Here is a 22,471-nt window from a genome sequence, read left to right on the forward strand (position 1 = left end):
CCTCTGGCTTCACCCTATTCAGGCATAGTTCACCATCTTTCGGGTCCCAACAGGCGTGCTCCTACTCAAACCTTTCTGAAATCAGGACAGGTCGGCCGACGATGCAACGACGTCGAAACGCCGCTTCTCGTCTCCAAACTCACTTTCATTGCGCCACAGGGGTTTCAGTCACCCCACGACTCGCACACATGTTAGACTCCTTGGTCCGTGTTTCAAGACGGGTCGGATGAGACCATTTCACCGCCAACGACCTCGAACCGCTTATGACGACGAAACGACGCGCCCGCACGATCGCATCGAGCACTGCACGCAGTCCAAAACGCGACGCACGACGCGCGTCGAACGACTCTAGCCCGCCCGAAAGCGAGCGCGGTTTCGCCACCGACATTTCGTCTCCTCGCTCCGTCTCGACGCCCTTGCTATCGCGACTATAACGCTCCCGACCGAAGTCACGAGACACCTGACGCGACAGCCGAACGTCGTCGACGAACAACGTTGGCTCGCACGGGACAGAATTGCGGCGCGCCTCGCCATCGTCGAGCCGATGACGGTCCGATTGGATCCGCCAGCCGACTCCCGACGACGTGACGCGACTGAACCTGCAACGAGTGCTTTGCTGGTCGCATTCGTTTCCCCTTCAACGGTTTCACGTACTCTTTAACTCTCTTTTCAAAGTGCTTTTCATCTTTCCCTCACGGTACTTTTTCGCTATCGGTCTCGTGCTCGTATTTAGCTTTAGATGGAGTTTACCACCCGCTTTGGGCTGCAATCCCAAACAACCCGACTCTTCGAAAGTGCTTCGTGGCGCGCCCTTTCCGATCGCACACGGGATTCTCACCCTCCGTGACGTTGCCGTTCCAAGCAACTTGGACCGAAAAAGACGCGTTGAAGACACTTCTCCAAACTACAATTCGCCGACGTTGCCGCCGGAGATTTTCGGCTTGAGCTCTTCCCTCTTCGCTCGCCGTTACTGAGGGAATCCCTGTTGGTTTCTTTTCCTCCGCTTATTGATATGCTTAAGTTCAGCGGGTATTCTTGCCTGATCTGAGGTCAATAAATGAATAGTTTGCACTATGAGAGGAAGAGCATTGGAATTGACACCGCTCGACGTAGTCGACCGTGCAAAGCAATGCCTTGCCCTGATTTTCGAGAGACTAGAAACGATCGCTTCTAGACGTCTCAATTCGCCCGTCATAAATATGACGCTGCTCGTTACTCCCACCAGAGGGGAATGAGCGTAAAAACGACTCTCAGACAGACATGCTCCCGAGAATACTCGAGAGCGCCATTTGCGTTAGAAAATTCGATGATTCGCTGAGTTCTGCAATTCGCACTACTTATCGCAGTTTGCTGCGTTTTTCATCGATGCACGAGCCTAGAGATCCACCGTTGAAAGTTATTTTTATTTTATTATTCAAATTAATCAAGCCTGCAAATTTGCTGACGGAACAAAATACACAAAGAACTAACCGAAAGCGGGGCTCGACTACCAGGCGTCGATTTAAGGTCGAAACGCACCCCGACGATCGGTGTAAAAACGATTCACACGGGGCCAAAAGGCGACAGATCCGATAATGATCCTTCCGCAGGTTCACCTACGGAAACCTTGTTACGACTTTTACTTCCTCTAGCTAAACAGACTAGAACAACTTTGCGCAGAACGGTCCGGAGCGATCCGGCCCGACCGCGTTCCAATGCTCTCATCCGACCAGCCAATCGGTAGTAGCGACGGGCGGTGTGTACAAAGGGCAGGGACGTAATCAACGCGAGCTGATGACTCGCGCTTACTAGGAATTCCTCGTTCGAGACCAAGAATTACAAGGGTCTATCCCCAGCACGACAAAGTTTGCGAGATTACCCGCACCTATCGGAGCAGGACGACGACTTATTGACTTTGTCAGTGTAGCGCGCGTGCGGCCCAGGACATCTAAGGGCATCACAGACCTGTTATTGCCTCAAACTTCCATCGACTAGACGCCGATAGTCCCTCTAAGAAGTCGACCGTCGCGTCCGAAGACGCAACGTGACTAGTTAGCAGGTTAAGGTCTCGTTCGTTATCGCGATTAGGCAGACAAATCACTCCACCAACTAAGAACGGCCATGCACCACCACCCATAGAATCAAGAAAGAGCTCTCGATCTGTCAATCCTCGCTATGTCTGGACCTGGTGAGTTTCCTCGTGTTGAGTCAAATTAAGCCGCAGGCTCCACTCCTGGTGGTGCCCTTCCGTCAATTCCTTTAAGTTTCAGTCTTGCGACCATACTCCCCCCGGAACCCAAAGCCTTTGATTTCTCACAAGGTGCCGAAGGAGTCGTACGATTGACGTCCTCCGATCCCTAGGCGGCATCGTTTATGGTTGGAACTACGACGGTATCTAATCGTCTTCGAGCCTCCAACTTTCGTTCCTGATTAATGAAAACATCCTTGGCAAATGCTTTCGCACGCGTTCGTCTTTCATAAATCCAAGAATTTCACCTCTGACAATTCAATACGAATGCCCCCGACTGTCCCTATTAATCATTACCTCGGTCCCCAAAACCAACAAAACAAGACCGAAAGGTCCTCTTCCGTTATTCCATGCTAATCTATTCAAGCTTGACCGCCTGCTTTGAACACTCTAATTTACTCAAAGTAAAGGTCTCCAGTCGCCGGCACGCGCAATTAAGAGCACGCCGGCTCCTCGAGAAGAAGACCGACTCGACCAGTGACACGCCGTCAAGCGGACCGATCGAGTCGGCCTGAAATCCAACTACGAGCTTTTTAACTGCAACAACTTTAATATACGCTATTGGAGCTGGAATTACCGCGGCTGCTGGCACCAGACTTGCCCTCCAATTGTTCCTCGTTAACGGATTTAAATTGGACTCATTCCAATTACGAGACTTGAAAAAGCCCCGTATTGTTATTTATTGTCACTACCTCCCCGTGTCGGGATTGGGTAATTTGCGCGCCTGCTGCCTTCCTTGGATGTGGTAGCCGTTTCTCAGGCTCCCTCTCCGGAATCGAACCCTAATTCTCCGTCACCCGTTGCAACCATGGTAGGCCAATACCCTACCATCGAAAGTTGATAGGGCAGAATCTTGAATGATCCGGCGCCGGCGCAAAGGCCGTGCGCTCCAAACAGTTACTATGAATCGTCCGAAACGGGACCGAAATCCCGATTGGTTTTGAATCTAATAAATACAACCCTTCCGCAAAGGTCGGGCATCGACGCATGTATTAGCTCTAGAATTACCACGGGTATCCAAGTGGTAAGAGACCATCAAATAAACTAAAACTGATTTAATGAGCCATTCGCAGTTTCGCCGTATAAGAACGCTTATACTTAGACATGCATGGCTTAATCTTTGAGACAAGCATATGACTACTGGCAGGATCAACCAGGTAACTGCCTTTCCGAAGCACAGTGTGCGCCGTCGCTCGACGGACGATCCGGAGATCCGCCCGTCGAGCGAGGCATTCGCACCCATAACACACTTTCTCTCGATCGTCGAAGATCCACGATCGAACGACGCGAGATTCAAACACTTTCTGCCGCCTTTTCTCTGACTATCCTGCATCGAGACGACGGCTACGAGGCCTGCGTCTGCGATACGCGATGACACGCTCCACTCGCGTGGTGCCGTGCCGTCGGATTGCCTGATATTGTTTCACACAACCACGCGTATTCACGCGCCCCTTCGACTCACGATCGACAGACTCTCGTGCTGCGCGAGAATCGTAGCGATTGCACGCGGACAGCTGAGACGCCTGCACTCTTTCCACTGTCTATCGGTACGGATTCGGAGCAGCGTCAGTATTACCACTGATCAAGACTGCTCGCGATCGGTACTGATACTCGGGTCAAATCGGATATCATTAATCGGTATTTCCATTTCCAGAGAGTAGTACCCCCTTACTATATGCCAAAAAAACGGGGTTTTGTCCTTAATAACTTCAACACTACGGCGTGTAAGGCCGTCGCTCGAAAATACGAATGCCATCTTCAAAAACACGTTTTCTGCATAGCAACAGTACATCGAAATTTGTAATTGAATTTTTGCAACCAACCGGAAACGATTAATTTAATTACACCGCCGTTTTCGTCGAATAAACGGACCTCGATAGTTCCTTTTTAAAAAATTTTGGGAACGCCTACTATTGAGGTGCAAGTGTCTTCATACCCTGTCCGTTGCTAGGCTCGCCTACGCAATCTCCTCCCCTTTTGATGACGTCTGGGTGACGTCACTGACCACTAACAACTTAAACGTGACCACGTGTTATAGAGCAATATCGATTCTGACGTCACTAATGCGATTATTCGCAACTGCCCCGCCTAGGAATTAGGCAACGCGTGCCAACGCCCTAATTAGTTCCGCAGTCGAAAACTCCACATTTTCTGTGATCCGAATACACTGAACTTGTCAGTCAATGCAATAGACGTCGATCTGTTCAGAAACTTTCGTTCCAGGAGCTATTTCAGCGAAGCTACAACGTTTTTTCGACTTTTTACAACATTCCGGCGACCGTTTCTATGTCGATCGCTAGTCCCTCATTCTCTACTTCTGTTTACAAAGGCGATCGATATCCTAAGACGTCTCGACGTGCACTAGTCGCGGTGACCTTGCATACACGCCTATTGGGCGTGGGACACCTCCACAAATGAGCGCACGAGACGTCGACGCAGCGAGACTGCAATATTTCTTTTTGCTAAAACTCCACTCCACAGCTCGTGGAAGGCACGGCAAAATGAAAGCAAGAATACCTATCTATTGGAGTTGCCGTGAAATCTCTTCGCCCTTTCCTTTCTTGTCCGCTGGTAACCGTGATTTTCCATGCGCGATTGGCGCGAAACCGTAGCGCCTGGCGCGCCCACTGTTAAGTTGGACGTAAGCTCCAGACGCGGTCAAAAAAATTCTCTGCATACCGGGACTTCAACTATGCAACACCAAGGATACTGCCGCGCACTGCCTGCTGCTAACCTGCGCAGATTGATCTTTCTAAGAAGTCTTGTTTTTTCGATGTTTCGCGACTTCTACCTTCTAATGAAGTTAAGAACGACTATTCTACTTTACAAAAGCAGCAAAGACGTCTCAACGTGCTCTAGTCGCGATGACCTTGCATACACGCCTATTAGTCGTGGGACACCTCCACAAATGAGCGCACGAGACGTCGACGCAGCGAGACTACCAAATTTTTTTTGGCTAAAACTCCACTTCACGGCTCGTGGAAGGCACGGAAAAATGAGAGAAAGAATGCCTATCTATTGGAGTTGCCGTGAAATCTTTTCGCCCCTTCCTTTCTTGTCCGCTGGTAACCGCAACTTTTCATGCGCGATTGGCGCGAAACCGTAGCGCCTGGCGCGCCCACTGTTAAGTTGGACATAGGCTCCAGACGCGGTCAACAAATTCTCTGCATACCGGGACTTCAACTATGCAACACCAAGGATACTACCGCGCACTGCCTGCTACTAACCTGCGCAGATTGATCTTTCTAAGAAGTCTTGTTTTTTCGATGTTTCGCGACTTCTACCTTCTAATAAAGTTAAGAACGACTATTCTACTTTACAAAAGCAGCAAAGACGTCTCAACGTGCTCTAGTCGCGATGACCTTGCATACACGCCTATTAGTCGTGGGACACCTCCACAAATGAGCGCACGAGACGTCGACGCAGCGAGACTACCAAACTTTTTTTTGGCTAAAACTCCACTTCACAGCTCGTGGAAGGCAGTGAAAAATAACAGCAAGAATACCTATCTATTGGAGTTGCCGTTAAATCTATTCGCCCCTTCCTTTCTTGTCCGCAAGTAATCGCGACTTGCTATGCGCGATTGGCGCGAAACCGTAGCGCCTGGCGCGCCCACTGTTAAGTTGGACATAGGCTCCAGACGTGGTCAAAAAAATTCTCTGCATACCGGGACTTCAACTATGCAACACCAAGGATACTACCGCCCACTGCCTGCTACTAACTTGCGCGGATTGACTTTTCTAAGCAGTCTCGTTTTTTTCAATGCTTCGCGACTTCTGCCTTCTAGTCAAGTTACGAACGCCTAATCTACTTCACAGAAGCAGCGAAGAAACACTTCGTTTCGATACACCTCGTTGTACCCTCTTACGCGGTTCGTTCTGACTTGCGATCGATGCTTACCTTGTTTCAAAACGTCTCGGCTAAATTTGGAGTCGTGAAAGTTGGATTAGAGGCCGTTCGTGCATAGCAACGATTTCGTATCGGAGGTCACGAGACTGTCTGCGCGCGTTCAACCGCCGGACCTGCGCAGACCTGCGCTGCTATTCCACCATCGCCAAGAAGCAAAGGAACGGCTTTTTGCACTCGTTTGCGTCCTGCCTGCAATGGAAAGGCACAGAAATATATACATATATTCTGTTCCAAAGGCTCTGAGCATTTTGAACGGGTAAAAATCAGCTAGTACATGTACGGTGCCCGTATATCCGGGTAGGGTAAACAGTTTTTCCTTGGTTTTCCTTAAAAAGCCGTTTACCCTACCCGGACATACGGGCATGAGACGAAAGCATGCCATCGAAGGGTCACGAGACTGTTTGCGCGCGGAGCTGCGCTGTCATTCCACGATCGCCAAGAAGCAACTTGAAAGGAACGGCTTTTGTAGATTGCATTTGCACTCGTTTGCGTCCTGTTGGCAAAGTTGTGTACTGTCCTTATAAAATACAGTAGCTACACTGTTAATTAATTAACTACGCGCTGGCGATTGTCTGTTCTCCACGCTATATAGATTCTTCGCTAACTTGCAGCTTTCTCGTGCACCTGAAATGATCCATAAAAGGTACTTCGGTCTTCTTCCTTGAACAGTCTTTCGCTCAACTCCGTCAGCGGTCGAAGCTGCAATGACTCCGACGGAGCCCGATGGAGAAACAGCGTCCAATAAGCTAACCGCCCGCCTGACGGCATATGATCAGCAAGAAGGCTGAACATGCTCTCAGTAGCTTCCTCGCTCATATATTCGAACACGTCAGACAAATTCATCTTGGAAAACTTGGCATTTTCGTTCGTCGCAAGAAAATGCTCAATCGTATCCGTGACGACCGTCACGCGATCGACGAGCGCGCGAAGTCGCTGGTAGTTCCCTGCCATGACGTACGGACACGTGGCGCCGCTCGGCGTCGCCTCGTCGCCAAGCAAAAACCGCGCCATGTAAAAATTGTCGTGCAAGGGAACGCTCATCGCCGTGCGCCGAATGTGCTCCCACATGACGAGCGCTACGTCAGTATCAGCGTCCACGTGGCGCATTTGTGCTCTGGAGCGTCCCTCGTCGGCGAACTTGGTGAAAGCGAAAAGGTCGAGAATTTGATCGCGCAAGCCGCTCGTCGACAGCGCGTCGAAAATCGTCGACTGTTCGCCGAGACTTTCGGCGTCGAATAGACGCGCAACGCGATCGCGCGTGATTGTCGTTTTCGCGTGGAGACGTTCGCGAAATGCGGCAAAGAAACGATCCAAGCGTCCTGACGAGGCGATGCCGTCTTCGACGATCGAACGGCGAGCGTCGAAGTAGTCGGCGGCGTAGGGCGGTAGGCGTGCCCTTATTCGATTGTAGATCAACCATCGGCTCGTTTGATCTCCTGTCGTTGTCGACAGTCCGAGCAAGTGGAGGAATTCGGGGTGCGACAGGTGCTTGATTGCTGTCATCTTGAGATGGAGAATCGCATTCTGCGCCGGGCTCATGTCGATCGCCGTTATCGATCGCGGTTCGCTTTCGACGAGGAGATTTAGAACGTTGTCGCCCGCACTCGTGACGGACAGGATGTCGTCGGTTGGGACGACGCCGAGGCCTTTGTTCAAGCATCGATAGTCTTCCCAGACGTGACTGTAACGAATGAGAGACAGGTCGAGAGCCTCGGCGACCTTGGACATTGATGTAATAGAAATCTACCCGAATCCGGACACTTCGAGCATATGTAACCGAAAAAATTCTGTGTAGCGTACGCTAGGCACTGGACGGCTCCTTGCAGGGCCTCCTTGTCCATCGATGGCCGTGGCTCGTGTGCCATCTTCTTCCGTCGATGACGAGCTCGAAATGTTACGCGAAATCTATATCAACGAGTTCCGACGTCTGAACGTCGAAGAGGGGTAGGAGAATCGAGGCGTCTCATTACATCTTTCTTATTGCGACTTCCCCCTAGAGATCCCATTCTCTTGGAATTCGACGTAAGGCCCAGAACGGCGGACGATGCGTCTCAGCAACACGTCTGCCTGACCGTCCGACTCGCACTGTCGTCGCAGGTGCGCCGTATCCGAGCCAAACCCGCAACGGCGAACCCGCAATGTATCTTTCGACGTCTCTAGTATCCGCACGAAATTCCCGTCATCCAAATTCGGCGCGAAAGAGGAATGGCGGCGACTCAAGTCAAAGAGTGAGCGAGCGAGAGAGAGTCTTTTTTGCTGAAGGCACTTGCTTAGATTGTTGGATGACATGACTTCGTTGAGTGAAGAAAGGATAGGCAGTCAAATGATACACGACTTAATTTCAGTTCGTAGAGAGCGTTGATCGAGAATGAGAACTCTGGCTATATTTCTTTCCTTTTAGCTTGCAAACGATCGATTGACTGACAACAATCGACCGTTTGGTGACTGTCCCATTTGTTTAGTTTCCTTTCGAGCTGACGACTCCTTTTACAAGACGCGTTGTTATCATTACTTTCATAGCAGCTGTCTCGCCAAGTGTTTGAAACAACGGGAAAGCGTACTTCGACTCACGATGACGTATATATATATGTATTGATTGGGTGATATTCTTCAGAGCGATGCCGATGATGTTCCCGTGTGTCCTGTATGTCGAGAGAAGATAGACGTCTCTTTCAGTCAGTTGGAAGTGGACATCGACGTGAATAGAGATGATCCGGCAGAGGAAGAGCAAGTACGGTAGTGTCCCCCTATCAGCTCATTGTATCTGCAGCACCTGCTTCTCAAGACAATCGAATTGAGTGCCGCTCTCAGACAATGGCAGATCCAGATGCGACGACTCTATGAAAGACAAAAGGCAAAGGGTGGCATCATTGACGCTGAGGCAGAGCGAACGCCGCGCGTTCTCGACATATCCTCAGTAATACCTAACAATGTCTTGGTGAGAACGAAGTCCTGCAGAGTTTCGCTTTGATTAGACGCCTTCTACTGCGGCTGGTGGGGCCGATGAGAAGGAAGAAAAACCAGCCCTGCCTCATGTGCACTCACTTCCAAAGAACGGACTGGCTGACAAGTGGAAGCAATGCGATTCAAGGGGTGACGAACGTCGGGTGAAAAGTGTTCGTCCTCCTCCCGGATTTCATCGTTTGCTTCCTGGAAAGAGACAAGATACTGCTGCTAAGAGTGGCAGTAGAAGACCGCCAAGTCAGGAGAAACTTTCCAAAGGAAAGAGTAGACCGCCAAATGCTAAACAGAAGCTGCAAAATTAGAAATCAAAGCATACGCACGACAATCGCGTGGACGATTTGACGTGGGTACTGGGTTTATCAGAAATTAATAAATATCTTTACTTAATCATTTTCTGAAATGTCTCCCAGTGTGTCGTTTTTTGTTGGGCCCTCGCTTTACCAGCTGTTTTTCGTGCCGTCCCCTTTTGGCTTGACGTCGTCTCGCGGGACGAGAGCGAGTAAGATCCGCTCTCTTCTTTTCCCACTCAATCTCCTTTAGACTTCTTTTGGACGAGGACGACCGCGGCGCAAAGTCGTGCCCACTTCCAGTCATTCCAGCTGGCGTATCCTCCAAAAGGTGAGCAAACTAAAAAAGAAACATTGCGTGCACGCAACGTGAAGCAAAGGGGAAGGCTCCGCGCTTACATCGTCCGCAGCTGCAAACATAGAACTCGCGTCGAAGCTAAGATCATGTAATCTAACGGCTAAGCAAGAAACAAAATTTACAAAAGCTTACTCTTCATCACGACGTTCCTTCTTGAGTTTCTTTTTTCGGGATCCTTCATCGCTCTCTTCATCAGAGCTCATGTTCTCTAGCAGAGCCTGAAGAAAATTTGACAGCAGCAGTCAACCTTCTGTCACATGAAGCACACCTTTTCATAATCTTGCTCTGTGTATTGATCAGGTTCTGAAAAGACCCTTGACTAGCCAACCCATCTAGAGACTACGTTGCCAGGCTATTACCTTCGTCGGACATTTCCTCCTCAGGCAAATCTTCGTAACTGAATCCATCGTCGTCACTGGATTCATCGTCCGGCTTTGCTCCCTTTGTGTTTCCTTTCTTTGACGATTTTAGAGCACTATTAATTAAGATATTGCCCAATGCCAGTACGTTTAGGTCGTCGGTTACACTACCTGGCGAAATCAATTGATCCTTCGCTATCGGAGTCCAGATCCCCACTCTCGTCTTCACTGCTACTTTCATCTTCATCGCGTTTCTTTTTCTTCTTTTCCCTCCGCTTCTTCTCTATTTCGTCGTCTTCCACTTTCTTCTTAAAATATCTAAATTGATTCCTTAGAATCACACGACGAGGTGTTGCCCAAGATGACTACTGGTAGAAGAAAACTTCGTCTTCTCGAACTTTGTCTTTTGACTTAGAAACGAATTGTTTCTCATTTACTAGACAGGAGAGATTATCAAAAAGCGACGTCAATTTTTTGTCAATACCAACCTGGGTCTTCACTAAGGCGTGAAGGCAAAACAGGCTAAAATCAAACGAATAAAGGAATGGATGTTCGTCATTGGGCAGCGGAAATCCCAAACCTGCATAAGCGAGCCACCGTGATCTAGAATTGTAAAGCTATATATACGTAAGATGATATACAACGTAGTGAAATACCTTGTTTTTTCTTTTTTGGATTTTTGTAGACAAAACGATCCAAGAAGCTAACACAGACGCACGCATAATAAATAGTAGCAAACTTATAAACCTACTGCATTAGAGCAAAATCTTGAAGAGTATCTCCTGTGTACTCTATGGCAGAACCCTGAAGAAAGAATTTCCGTACACAAACAAATCGCTTTCTACGATATACCTGAAGCAATTGGTTGGCAAAGTGACTAACGGAAGGGTGAAAATGAAATGATAGCTACGCCAAAAAAAAAGTCAAAGAAGCCGTGTAGACAATAACCAGATACCTTCTGCATTTCCCACAAAGACGAATATTGGGCACCACAATATAATGGATTTCTCGCTAGCGGCTTATACGATTGTTCCTCTGATGTCAGCTCTTCCTGTTTTACAGTAGCATCGATTAGACATCTAATCAGCGCTCGTCTGTCTACCTCGTTTGCGGTTAACATTGCCTTGAGCACTCCTGGTTTTATCTTTTCTATCTGCAAACGTCACTCGTTTAATGCATCACTGCAAGCACAAGAATAGGTGTACCTCTGATATTAGATAAAGACAAGAGCATATGAAGGGAGGATCGCAGTGTAAGCATAGTTGCAATTGACGTTTAAAGAAAGCCTAAGGCGACATCATAGAAAAAAAGAACCATAAATTAGTAGTGGTGCTCTTTTCTACCTTCACCCTTTCTTCTGAAGAATCGAGTTTGAGCGACTTGTACAAAATATTGAAAAACATCGACTTGAGAGAAAAGGTAACCATTGTCCCTTTCACGTACATGTACACTATAATCATGATGCATACGAGTTTAGACGCTTTCTGAAGCTGAGGATCAAATAACTTCGAATAGACAGCCTGGAAATAACGATCCGATAATACGGAGTTTCTACAAAGACCTTTCGATTTTCTTTTCAAAGCCCTCGTTTTTTTTGGTACCTCGACTCCATAACTTGATAAAGAAGCACCAGTGCCTAAAACGAAGGCTTGAATCAAAGTGGCCATAATTTTTTCCGTACCTGAACACTCGTCTGAAAAGTTCCGGTGTGAACCACTTTGAACAATGTGTCAAGATGCTCCCGGAAAACGTTATCGTCTTCAGCTGCAGTAAAACAGGAATTCCTTATTCAAGACTTGTATTGGTGGTTCCGCACTTTTAATAAAAGGAAAAGCTCGGTTGACGCCCGACAGAAGAGCTCCAAGCATTTTGGCATCGAGGGCCCCTTTCTTTGCATACGCCTGCTTAGTAGTCGCTGTACAATCTCAAAGGAAGAAAAAGCAGTCGATCCTTCACCTTAAAAAAGCTGAAGTATATATCCACTAAACGTTTAGCCAATTCCATCTCTCGTCGGCTCAATATAAGCTGATTGAGGAAACAAACCGCAAAGTATCTACAAGTAAACGAGTTTGGGATCTTGACGCGTATAAAAAAAAACGACTCACTGTGCTTTGGGACTGATATTAGCCCTGTACATGACCTTCTCAACTTCGCTAACGACGATCGTTTTCATATTGGGATGAACGTTCACTAACGCGCCGTAAACGTAAACGTCGACTATTTGAATAATGCTGCATACCGAGTTTCTGAAGGAGAAAAGCGGAACGCGACGCCACTTTTCGTTCCGGATCTCCGAGCTTGTTGACGAGGAGAGACAGCAGGGCCTCTTCCTGTTCGGGTCGCGACGTAAGCAAGTCGTAGGCAGTACCTAAGGGGATAAATGAGGCGTTGCTTCAATGGACGACTGTCAATGAATCACCCTGTGCTTTCTTTCTGACGTCGTCGAGAACGTCATGCATGAGAGTCTATTAGCGGAAAAACACGTTTCTATGCTAAAGGTTGAAGAAGAGTCTTCTTGCCTGCAGAGCCTGAACGATTTCACTGCATCGCCTGTGAAGCTGGTCTTCAAAGTACCAGAGCAAAAGGAGACGGTCTCTCGCGTCGCTGCCACTTGACTTGGCCACGGTAACCAAACGACTCAATGGCCTCTGAAATACATGTAGTATTACGTTGTTCAGAACTTCTGCCAGTTGACCTGTACCTTTGACAAGCCGACCAGGCGTCGATCTTCCGGTAGCAGATGGGCTAGCCAGAGCTGCTTAACCGTATCTAACGAAGTGACTATAGATAAGACTATGTCGCTCATTCTTCCAAAGAAACGCACCCAAGGCAAGTAGTGCTTCTCGTTTCCCTTTCTTTTTCGCCATATGGACGAGAGTGTCAATAGTGCTGAGATGATGAACTGGCGATTCCTGTAGAAAAAAACGATCGAGACCCACACACGTCAAGTTTTTGAACCAGAACGACTTGTATGAGAAGTGTCAGTCCGGCAAGACGATCGCCCAACGTTCCCGACGTCAGGACGGTCTTCAGCCAATGACGATCGCCGCCCTTCTCCTCTTCTTTCTCTATGAAAAGACTCAGTTTGAAACGAATCAGAAGTCCCCACAACGCTATTCTAGAACTTGTTTTGTAGAGATCCGTCTCTCGAGCCATCAACTTCCCCCCAACCTCTACGCACACTTCCAACAGAGCTGAGTCCATCGAAGTGTCGGCAATCAAATCCAAGTCAGTCATCTATCAATTGGTCATATATATATAAAACGGAAGATCCACAGGCGTCCGGCTACCTGTGTAAACCACGAGCCGCCCGGCGTCACTAAAAGTCGGGTGGCCGATTTTTCGCAGGACGCTTTCAAATCGTCGAGAAATTCTTTTTCGACGACGCTTCCAGTCTCCGCAGCGGCGATTTCTTTCCTTTCCTTCCCTGTTTTCTTCTTCTTCTTCTTCTTCTTTGTCTTCGATTCGGCTTCCCTAGTGGAGTCCTCCTCTTCCTCCTCCTCTTCCTTCCCGTTCTCGAAAGCGTGATCGCGAACGATCTTTTCCAAACTCAATTCTTTCACGAGTCGTTTGATCTGAAGGATAAACAAATAGCATAGAGTCCTACGCTTTTGCGCGACTGGTGCGCTTGCTTTTTCGCGCTCGGACATCGACATCGGATCATCGGGCCCCGTTTCGACGACTGCGTCCTCGTCGACGTCTTTCAGGAGCTCGAAATCGTCCTTAAGTATTCAATGCACGCACCGAAACTGCTTTCGACGTTCGTAGGAGTACCTTTTCGCCGCCTAGGTGCAAAACCTCCTCGAGGGTGAAAGCCATTACGGTTCTCTTACGGGTGCTGTCGTACGATCCCACGTGACTTGCTATTGATGATTAAATATTTAAAATTACATATTTAATGGACATTCAGCAGAAACCATAAATAAACTCTCTCTACTGATTTCTATCTACAAGAAATAAGACGTTGACAACCTCTAAAATTTTAGAATCAAGGACATTGAAATTCGACAGCGGTTCCATTCCAAATGTGACAATTTCTCTCGGCCATAGCATGAAAAGAATCTTTGTAATAACCGACTTCCCTGCCGAACGTCAATGTTGGAGGATGAAATACGAATTCATTCATCTTTTCTCTACTTCCATCATCATACGGCGTCTTGGACGCTTCCTCCACGACGGGGCGCTTCGCTTTAGTCTTATAACATAACGCGCCGCCGTCGCCGTCGTTCAAAACCGGCTCGACAGAGATGAGAACGACGACGCCAATTTGTCGCTTGTCTTGAGGAAAAGTGAACTCCAAGCAGACAGTCGAACTCCAATTGGCGGTGCGCTGCTGTCGCCAGCCGTACAATTGAAATTGTCCGGTGACAGGATCGAAAGCAAACGTCGAAGCGCGAACGTTATACTCCTGTTGGCTCGCGCTGACGACGCTCACTTTAACAAAATAGGAATAGACGCTGTGCCACGACATCGCCGTACTGCGTTCGCCGTCCAACTCGACGGCGGTGAACGACGTCGACATTTCGGACGTGACGAAGCTGAACAAGAGATCGTCGTTCAATTCGCCTTCGCACCGATCGAGCGACGAGTAGAGCGGCGCGCTTTCTCGCGTCGTCGTCGTCGTCGTCGTAGCGCCGGCTCGTACGCGAATCTCCGCTTTGTGGTGAAAAGAGACGAATCGATTGGAATAGCTCGACGACGCCGGCTCGAGATCTATTTTCATGGAGCCGAACGCCTGCGTGGCGGACAAGGCCGTCTCCTCGTAACACGCAATCGGTACACAAGCTGTGCCGGTGGCGTTCGTGATTCCGTGAGAAATCGTCGTCATGTACGGCTCGTCGTAGCGAACGATCGAAGCGACCAGAACGCCGCTCACGCGATAGCCGACGATGTTGACGACGCCGACGCGAGCGTAGCACGTCGGCACCGATTCGCCGACGGCGAAACTCCGTTCCAACTCGGGCACGTTAAAAATTACTTTCTGGTCCGTACGCCATTCGTCGTTCGCTCGCGCGTCCGTCGGCAGAGATACGACGGGAGCGGCGAGGTAGTTCGACCAAAGACCGGACGATTCCAATAAAGCAAACAGACGAAGGGACGACGACTGCAACGAGGGGAATAAATCGACTTTATTCGCGTTTCCCTTCGTTTCTTTGACAAGACTAAGTTTGAGCGGTTGTTGGAGATCTGGTCTAAGCGACTCCGGCGTCGCGACGACGTCGACTTGAATAATAAAGAGCGGTCGAATCAATCCGTGCGAACCGTCGGTGAAGATCTCCTCGTAATTTCCTGGCGCTTCGTCAGGAGATTTTATCGACGTGCGATCCTTGTAGTCGATCCGTACCTCGCCGACCGTCGAATCTAGCTCGAACGACGACCGGAAACCGACTTCGAGGGTCGTCGTCAGTCGCAAGGACGACGACGACGACGACGAATATTCTCGAACGGCGAGACGAATCGTTTCCAGTTTGTCCGAAGTCAAGCTGTGCCGTTGACTCCACGACAGCATGTGTATTTCGTGGTACACGCGACGGTCATACGTGAATGGTATCAACTTGACGAACGGCGGAAAACGCGACTGTGTGATATCGGAAAACTTCAACGCGAGAAATTGGACGTTGCCGCCGATGATATAATCGAACCAGCCGCCGACAACGACTCGAAATGCGCTTGTCGGATTGGCGACGTTGGCGACGAGCACCGAGGCAACGTCTTTCGCCGAAACGGCGCGATCGTAGACGACGCGACCGTAGACGCTCGTCTTCGACTTGCACAAACTACAGGCGCACGTATCGACGACGGGAACGCGAAAACGACCGATGGAAAGACCGTCGCATTGCACGTCGGCCCACTTGAACGTCGACGCGCCGCAACAGAAGTTCTCGTCGCACGATTGGCCGCCTCCGCGATGAGCGCACGGCGAGGGCGGACAGTGGCCGACGTTGAGTTCGCGCGCTCCGTCCGCTTCGCATCCATTCGGTAGACTGATTGCTCGTGCATTAGGCGTGATCTTACAACCGGATTGAGGTGGATCTAACCGGAGACTTATATGCGTGGGACAGCACGAGCGACGGGCTTTTACGTACCGAGGACGGTCACCGTCGCCTTTTTCGACATCAGGCCGTAGTTTCCGATGCGACACGTATAGCTCCCGGCAATGGACGTCGTCACCGATTTGATGTCATGGTAGTTTTTCGCCTCCAATATTTTCTCTCCGTTGCGATACCTAGCTCGACGTCGGACAATACATAACGAAGAGACGCGAATAGAGCAGTTGCATACCATTTGTACAAGGGAGTCGCATAAGCATCCGAGTCGTCTCCTCGGCGGCAGCACAGTCGCAGAGGTTCGCCGGCGAGTGCTACACGCGATTGCGGTGGCTTGTCAACAGGCGAGTAGACTTCACGACGCGATGAAGAAACCGATTATAAAAGATCATGTTTTCTCTATAAAACAGCGTACGTACCTGAGGGGCAATGACGAAGCTTATTATTGAAGGGATTACAATTCCATTCTCTGCGAATGCAAGTACTAGACAGGCGAGAGAGACGCCATTGAATGAATCAAAGCAATTTCTGACGCAAGACTAACCATGTCTCACACTCGTTGAATCTCGCGTATCCTGCCGGATAAAGTTTATGTCGAAGAACGCACGGGCAACTGTTCGAGTGAATGCAGCGACCGTCGTATATCACGTGTCCGGTCGGACAAAAACACGACAATTCAAACTGCTTCTCGCATCGTCGCACTTTCGGCGACGGTTCAAGCGATAGTCCGCACGACCTGTTGGCGAACGGATCGCACAGCGACATAACCTTGCCATTAGAACACGGTTCGTCTGAAAGGAAACGTAAACCAGATAAATACAAGAAGCCGTCTCGATCACTTACCGTCGCCACCGCAACTATAGTTCAAATTCCACTGGACATCGACGCCGGCGAGTCGGCAAGCGCCGACGTAATTTCGAATCGCACCGCACGCGCAATGTCGAGGCTCGACTCCGCTCGGACATCGACGAACGAACTCCCGACATTGTTCGTAGAGTTCGTGAGGCGACACGACGTCGTGACACAAATCGAAACCGGCGTCGCGCTCGGCGAGACCGGCGCAGAGCGCGTCGGCGTCGCGATTCGCGTACGAACGATCGTCGAGCGGCGCGCAACGCGACGAATTGGCCAATTCGACGTACGCGTTCACGAAATCCTGCGCGCTCGACAAACGTCGACCGCGCTCGTTGACGAAATCGTCGACGCCGTCGCCGTTGACGTTGCCGCCACAAAGGCCGCACGTCGCGTTCGCGTAGCGTTCGCCGATTTCGACGTAGACGCGCGAGACGCGATCGTAACGCACGATCAGACCGTCGATTCGAAATGTGACGAACATGTCGTCGCGTTCGATTTTGTAGTCGAGAAGCTCCGCGGCCTTCTCCTCATCGGTAATAAGACCGATGAGATCGATTTTGTGGCTTTCGAGCTTGAATTCAAGAACTCTCTCGAGTTTCGGGAAGGTGATTATAACGGCCTTGCGATAGGCATCCAATTCTTGACTCCGATGAAACTCCTGAGAGACGTAAAACTCGCCGTGACGACAGTCGCGAGCGAGATAGTGTTGTTTAGTGCAAGAGCTATTGAAAGCGTACTTGCGGCCGTCGAACGTGACAACGCTGTAATTGCCCCACGTGTAGCAGCGCTCTGCGGAAGACCAATCATAAATTTTCGCTTGCAATAAATGCCTCTTACTTGGACACGGGGCGGCAGCGGGGCACCTGCGCGTCTCGACGTCGATTTTTCCCTCGTTGCACAAGCCCGAACAGTGTCGCTGTCGCGTGCGATATCGATTGTTGCCGCACGATGCATTGCACGCCGACCAGCTCGACCAAGCGTCCCAATCATCTGCGCACAAACATCGTTTCGCGTCCCCCAAGTCATTGTTTTTTCTCACCGTCGATGACCGTCAACATCGCGCCGGCTCGAATGGTGTCGTTTCCCTCGTTTCTCACCGTGCACTCGTAGCGTCCGCTGCTCGACATCGTAACGTTTCGAACGATCAAAAGATGACTGCTCTTTTTGATGAAGACGCCTTCGTCGTCGTCCTCGCTCAGACGCCGCTCGTCCTTGTACCAAATCGGATCTTCGGGACACGGATTCCCCATCGGTTCGCAATGAAACTGCGCCGCTTGGCCTTTCGAGGAGGTAACGTCTTTGGGCTTCACGGCAAATTTCATCACGCCCTTTGGAATCACTACGTGAACGAGGGGAAAATTGACTGTCTAAAGAACAGAAGCCAATATCCTTACGTTTAATCGACTGATGCTTATCGACCGACGCCGAACCGGCGATGTTGACCGCAACGCACCGATACATACCGGCCGCCGCTCCGCTGACGGCCTCCCATTTCAGACGGCACTTGGTTCGACCGACGCCGGGCCTCGACTCGTCCAACGTCGACACGCACAACGAGTCGACTTTAACGCCGGCGTGATACCACGTCACAGTCGGCGGCGGCGCTCCTTCGGCGACGCAGGCGACGACGACGGAACACGATTCGTAGACAATCAAATTGGAACCCATATCCGGTTCAATAATCGTCGGCAGAACTAAGAGTCGAGATCGTTGCCAGGCGTAATACGTAAGAAGAGAATAAATACCGGCTTCGGTTGCGAATATTTTTATCGTCGCCGTGCCCAACTCGTTTGTCGCCGAGCACTCGTACACGCCGAGAGCGTCTTCGTCGATGTAGTGCATTGTGTAGGTGAGCGAGCCCACGTCGCTGGCGAGCGGTAATCCTCGTCGCAAGAGCGTGACCGTTGGAGTCGGATAGCCGTTTGCTACGCAGCGCAAATCAATCGTCGTGTGCAGGACGACGCTCACGTTGCGCGTCGACGCTGCAAACGTTGGCGACGCTGCAAAAGAAAAAGCGAGCGTTATAAGAGAATCTATATTCGAGTGTATGTACTCACATCGACAGCGCCAGCGACCGTCACGGCATTCGCTATAATGAAAGGAGATAGACTATTGCTTAGCAACAGTTTCTATGGTTACCAAGTTTTTCCGTTTATGACAACGGACGATTTGCTGCCGCTCCCGTAGCTCACGTTGCCGTGCTCGCACATGCAACTCGTCGTCGGACGACATTTCGGACTGTTCTTACGTTGGAGAACGTGACCGGTCGGACAAAAGCAGCCGCTTCGACACTTCTTCGTCACCGGACTGGGACAACGACTCACATCAACGTCGGGATCCTGATACTCGCTGCACGTGAACGAGCAGCCGCAATCTCGATAGACCAATGTTTCCGGACACCTTCCGGCTGGAAAAAAAAGAGGGTAACGGGTTAGATTAATATATCGCGGGCGTTCGCTTTTTCAACTCACGACAACGATCCGCATTTCGCCACTCCATGACAACGTTTCTTTCGGCGCAAGCTCGCACGTACTCGGCGATGCTGCTGCAGAGACATTCCTCTCGCTCCTCCTTCGATCGCGACGAACATCGGCAGACGCGATTGGCGCACAATCCCATATAATAATAGGGATCGATTTCTTTCTTCTTGGCGTGACAGGCGGCAAACGGACCGTTCGGTTTGATAATGAGACCGCACTCGGAATACGCGGTCAGCATATGCGGCGACAAACGCAAATTGCAGAGCGGACAGTCGGCGGCGTCTAGCAGACGAAATCGAATCGCTTCGTCGTCGAGTGACGAGATCGGCCAAACGACGACGCTTTGCTGCGGCTTGGCGCCGAGACTCGCTTTTCCGCACAGTCCGTCGATCGACGATTTGCCGCCGCCGAAATAGTACGACGTGACGTCGACTCTGACGTGATGCGGCGAGTAGAAGACGAGATAGCCCAAGTCGGAGACGAGCGTGAACGTCCATTCGGAGTCGTAATCGGGATGGAATATCCAGCGAAGACGTTTCCGATGGAAACTACTCGACGAATACGGCACCCGTTCGTCGTTGACGTACATGCCGTTGTTCGTGAAGTCGACGCGACCGATGGCACTTTCCTCGACGGTCAACATGTCGATGCAGTGGCTGCTTCTGGCGCCGACGTCGCACTTGGCCCAGCGTACGACAACGCTGAAATTCGTTCCGTTGACGAGACGAGTTTCGCAGCCGGGTTCGAAAGGCAACCCTTTCGAATCGAAAGGCAACCCTTTCGAATCCAAAGATGGAACGGCGAATCGTTGAATGAGAGCGCCATTGTATACATGGCACGAAATCTCGTTCAAATAACTGGTCGTCATTTTAAGGACCATTGAAGGATCTATACAAAAATAACATAAATGCACGGGGCGTTGGCTTATTACTTGAGGCGGTCTTGTACGAAATCACGAACTTGTGGTGTGATAAACACTAACGTATTAATGTCTTGTGCGCTCGATCGCTCACCGTTGTCGTCTGGCATGCACATGAGCGAAAGGCAGTGCTCCTCTTCCTTCCGTCTGCCGTGGCACATGTCCAACGTCGAAGGCGACGACGACGACGACGACGACTCCTCTTTTGTATATTCCGTCGCTTGACGATGCTGGCAGGCACGCTCGCGCATTCTCGTCGCCGTCGGAACGCACGCCCATGGACAACGCGACCATTCCGTCCACGCTGTCCACATGGCAACGAGTTGGTCGTCGTCGACGTTTTCATATGTTGGAATTGTCGTCGATGTCGTCGTCACAACTTCGTCTTCCTCATCAACCTGAACAGAGAACAGACATCTAAGAGGAAATCGCTAAAGATAGGCAATTACAAACCCCGATTCGAAAAGATTTGCAGGGACGGCTAATGTCACTGTAAAACTTGACGTGATCCTGTATGTTGATACAGATAGAGTATATCACGAAGCCTATCGACGCACCTTGACTATGTCGTCTCGATAAAAGGTCAAGCATGTGCGTTCTCCAAAACAATTTCGACAGGGCACTTTCTGAATCCTTTGGCAGTCGAGCCACACCTCGACGACGTCGCGTCTACCGAAGCGAAGTCGCAGCGTCTGATGTTTCAATGCGACGTCGACGACGCGTTTGAAATGTCGTCGCCATTCGATCGTCGCCGTGCGTCGTCCCGACGACGTGCTCGGCGGTCCTCGACGAATCGCTACGTGACCGCCGGCACATCGATCGGAATCTTCGATTCGAATATTGACGCTTCGCTTCGCTCTCAATCGTACGCTGACGACCAAGTTCGTGTAGATCGGAACGTCGATTCGTTTCGGTTCGTCGGCCGGCTGCAGGGGATACGTCTTCTCGTATCGTCGAACTCGGCGTGCAGAAACTACGAAAGTGGCTAATTAAATTATTCCTTCCAATTTCCTTCTCTTTAGCCCGCCCCCTCACGTGCACGACATATGGAGACGGGAGAGAAAACGGGGCCGGGGGAAGAACGATCGGGGCGTTGCGGGCAAAAGTGGAATGTTGATCTAATTGGCGCGTTACGTACCCGCGCACAATACAACAAAATGGGCGTCAATTATCGTCGATATATGGGGTCTTCTCAACGGCGGCCACCACCGGTGCTTGACCCGTTAAAAACCCGATTATTAGATGATACGCGGCGGATACCTCCTATTGCCTGCTTCGGAATGGCTTCAACCACGAACGATGTCAGGAAAATCGTCAGGGCCAGAATCCAAGCGACAGCAGTAGCCGCAGACATCTAGAAACAACAGATGAGAAAGACCGAGATTGAGACAGAGAGAAACCGAGACCGAGGCCAGAGGCCAGAGCAAGAGTACTACTGTATGGGAGCAACTACGTGCACGGAGAAACGATTGAGATTCGTACGAAGTTGTGCGCGCGTCAAGCGTTTGCAAAAAAGCAGGAAGCAGATGGACACAGGTCCATCTTGCCGACGAGTATCGTGTGCTAGCGACAATAGAATGATGATGATGCAAATGGGAATACGTACCGGCGGGCGAGCGGACATCGTACGTGTATGCGAGAGGGCAAAGGTTGGGGCGCGCAGTTCTACTCGTTTACCGTATGCGTGCAAGTGACGCCGATGAGGCTTGGGAGAGTAATGAAGAATAACGGGAAGCGGAGGCTTCTTTAGATCAGAGGCCGCTCCCCGGGCGAGGGGGCGGGATCCCTCTTAATGCGATATCCAAGGGCCGAAAATAAAATTACGAGGCCGAAACACAACAACTTTCAACTAGACCTGTCCAACCCAGCCCGGAATCTATAAAAAGCGTCACAACGAGTCGAGTTCACGTCTAAAGGGCTCGTAGTTGGCCACAAACGGTCGTCCCCCGGACCTCCGCACGTGGGTGCGTGAATTAGACAAACGTCAACAGCGTTAATGGGCCGACGATGCTGTTTGTATAGGAAGGGAGAAAAGCAGGCGCCGACGTCCAGCCCCCCGACGTGAC

The 22,471-nt window shown here is 50.3% G+C and overlaps 4 protein-coding genes, 2 non-coding genes and 1 pseudogene across 8 annotated transcripts; 1 reads left to right on the plus strand and 6 right to left on the minus strand.

Moving 5' to 3' along the window:
* The window catches only part of LOC136189724 (large subunit ribosomal RNA), a 3,853-nt pseudogene extending 2,800 nt beyond the window's left edge, over positions 1–1,053 (minus strand).
* Positions 1,054–1,244: 191 nt separating this feature from the next.
* On the minus strand, positions 1,245–1,398 carry LOC136189708 (5.8S ribosomal RNA). Its single transcript, XR_010670432.1, has one exon. It is a non-coding gene; the product is annotated as a 5.8S ribosomal RNA (ribosomal RNA).
* A 174-nt stretch (positions 1,399–1,572) lies between these two features.
* On the minus strand, positions 1,573–3,387 carry LOC136189711 (small subunit ribosomal RNA). Its single transcript, XR_010670435.1, has one exon. It is a non-coding gene; the product is annotated as a small subunit ribosomal RNA (ribosomal RNA).
* Positions 3,388–6,600: 3,213 nt separating this feature from the next.
* LOC136188664 (uncharacterized) lies at positions 6,601–7,897 on the minus strand. Its single transcript, XM_065976417.1, has one exon. The coding sequence runs from the start codon at positions 7,862–7,864 to the stop codon at positions 6,737–6,739; it is 1,128 nt and encodes a 375-aa protein (XP_065832489.1). The 5' UTR covers positions 7,865–7,897; the 3' UTR covers positions 6,601–6,736.
* Positions 7,898–7,948: 51 nt separating this feature from the next.
* On the plus strand, positions 7,949–9,504 carry LOC136189439 (E3 ubiquitin-protein ligase RNF25-like). Of its 3 annotated transcripts, none has more exons than XM_065977386.1 (8): positions 7,949–8,080; positions 8,134–8,233; positions 8,297–8,364; positions 8,399–8,480; positions 8,538–8,693; positions 8,751–8,867; positions 8,922–9,053; positions 9,112–9,504. In XM_065977386.1, the coding sequence occupies exons 1-8, from the start codon at positions 7,980–7,982 to the stop codon at positions 9,400–9,402; spliced, it is 1,047 nt and encodes a 348-aa protein (XP_065833458.1). In that variant the 5' UTR covers positions 7,949–7,979; the 3' UTR covers positions 9,403–9,504. The 3 variants fall into 3 exon arrangements, with proteins under 3 accessions (XP_065833458.1, XP_065833460.1, XP_065833459.1); XM_065977388.1 differs by having other exon boundaries at positions 8,411–8,480; XM_065977387.1 differs by having other exon boundaries at positions 7,956–8,076; positions 8,133–8,233.
* On the minus strand, positions 9,418–13,927 carry LOC136189437 (CCAAT/enhancer-binding protein zeta-like). Its single transcript, XM_065977385.1, has 32 exons — positions 13,879–13,927; positions 13,737–13,826; positions 13,395–13,679; positions 13,230–13,341; positions 13,072–13,172; positions 12,929–13,016; positions 12,806–12,873; positions 12,624–12,752; positions 12,524–12,569; positions 12,344–12,472; positions 12,210–12,294; positions 12,061–12,157; positions 11,921–12,005; positions 11,786–11,868; positions 11,706–11,740; positions 11,574–11,655; positions 11,448–11,510; positions 11,310–11,390; positions 11,207–11,257; positions 11,060–11,155; positions 10,957–11,010; positions 10,856–10,908; positions 10,761–10,807; positions 10,685–10,707; positions 10,593–10,626; positions 10,474–10,540; positions 10,276–10,422; positions 10,105–10,220; positions 10,014–10,048; positions 9,878–9,963; positions 9,787–9,823; positions 9,418–9,727 (listed from the first exon to the last, which is right to left on the minus strand). Exons 1-32 carry the CDS (start codon positions 13,921–13,923, stop codon positions 9,488–9,490), a joined length of 2,790 nt encoding a protein of 929 aa, XP_065833457.1. The 5' UTR covers positions 13,924–13,927; the 3' UTR covers positions 9,418–9,487.
* Positions 13,928–13,977: 50 nt separating this feature from the next.
* Positions 13,978–22,126, minus strand: LOC136189440 (uncharacterized). Its single transcript, XM_065977389.1, has 18 exons — positions 22,083–22,126; positions 21,666–21,759; positions 20,963–21,378; positions 20,859–20,915; positions 20,500–20,803; positions 19,478–20,374; positions 19,146–19,413; positions 19,064–19,095; positions 18,752–19,006; positions 18,401–18,700; positions 18,046–18,345; positions 17,844–17,996; positions 16,995–17,795; positions 16,696–16,942; positions 16,571–16,635; positions 16,387–16,504; positions 16,191–16,330; positions 13,978–16,137 (listed from the first exon to the last, which is right to left on the minus strand). Exons 2-18 carry the CDS (start codon positions 21,757–21,759, stop codon positions 14,093–14,095), a joined length of 6,492 nt encoding a protein of 2,163 aa, XP_065833461.1. The 5' UTR covers positions 22,083–22,126; the 3' UTR covers positions 13,978–14,092.
* Between the last annotated feature and the right edge of the window lie 345 nt (positions 22,127–22,471).

Source organism: Oscarella lobularis, chromosome 7, assembly GCF_947507565.1.
Source record: "Oscarella lobularis chromosome 7, ooOscLobu1.1, whole genome shotgun sequence".
In the NCBI taxonomy this organism is placed as follows: Eukaryota; Metazoa; Porifera; class Homoscleromorpha; order Homosclerophorida; family Oscarellidae; genus Oscarella; species Oscarella lobularis.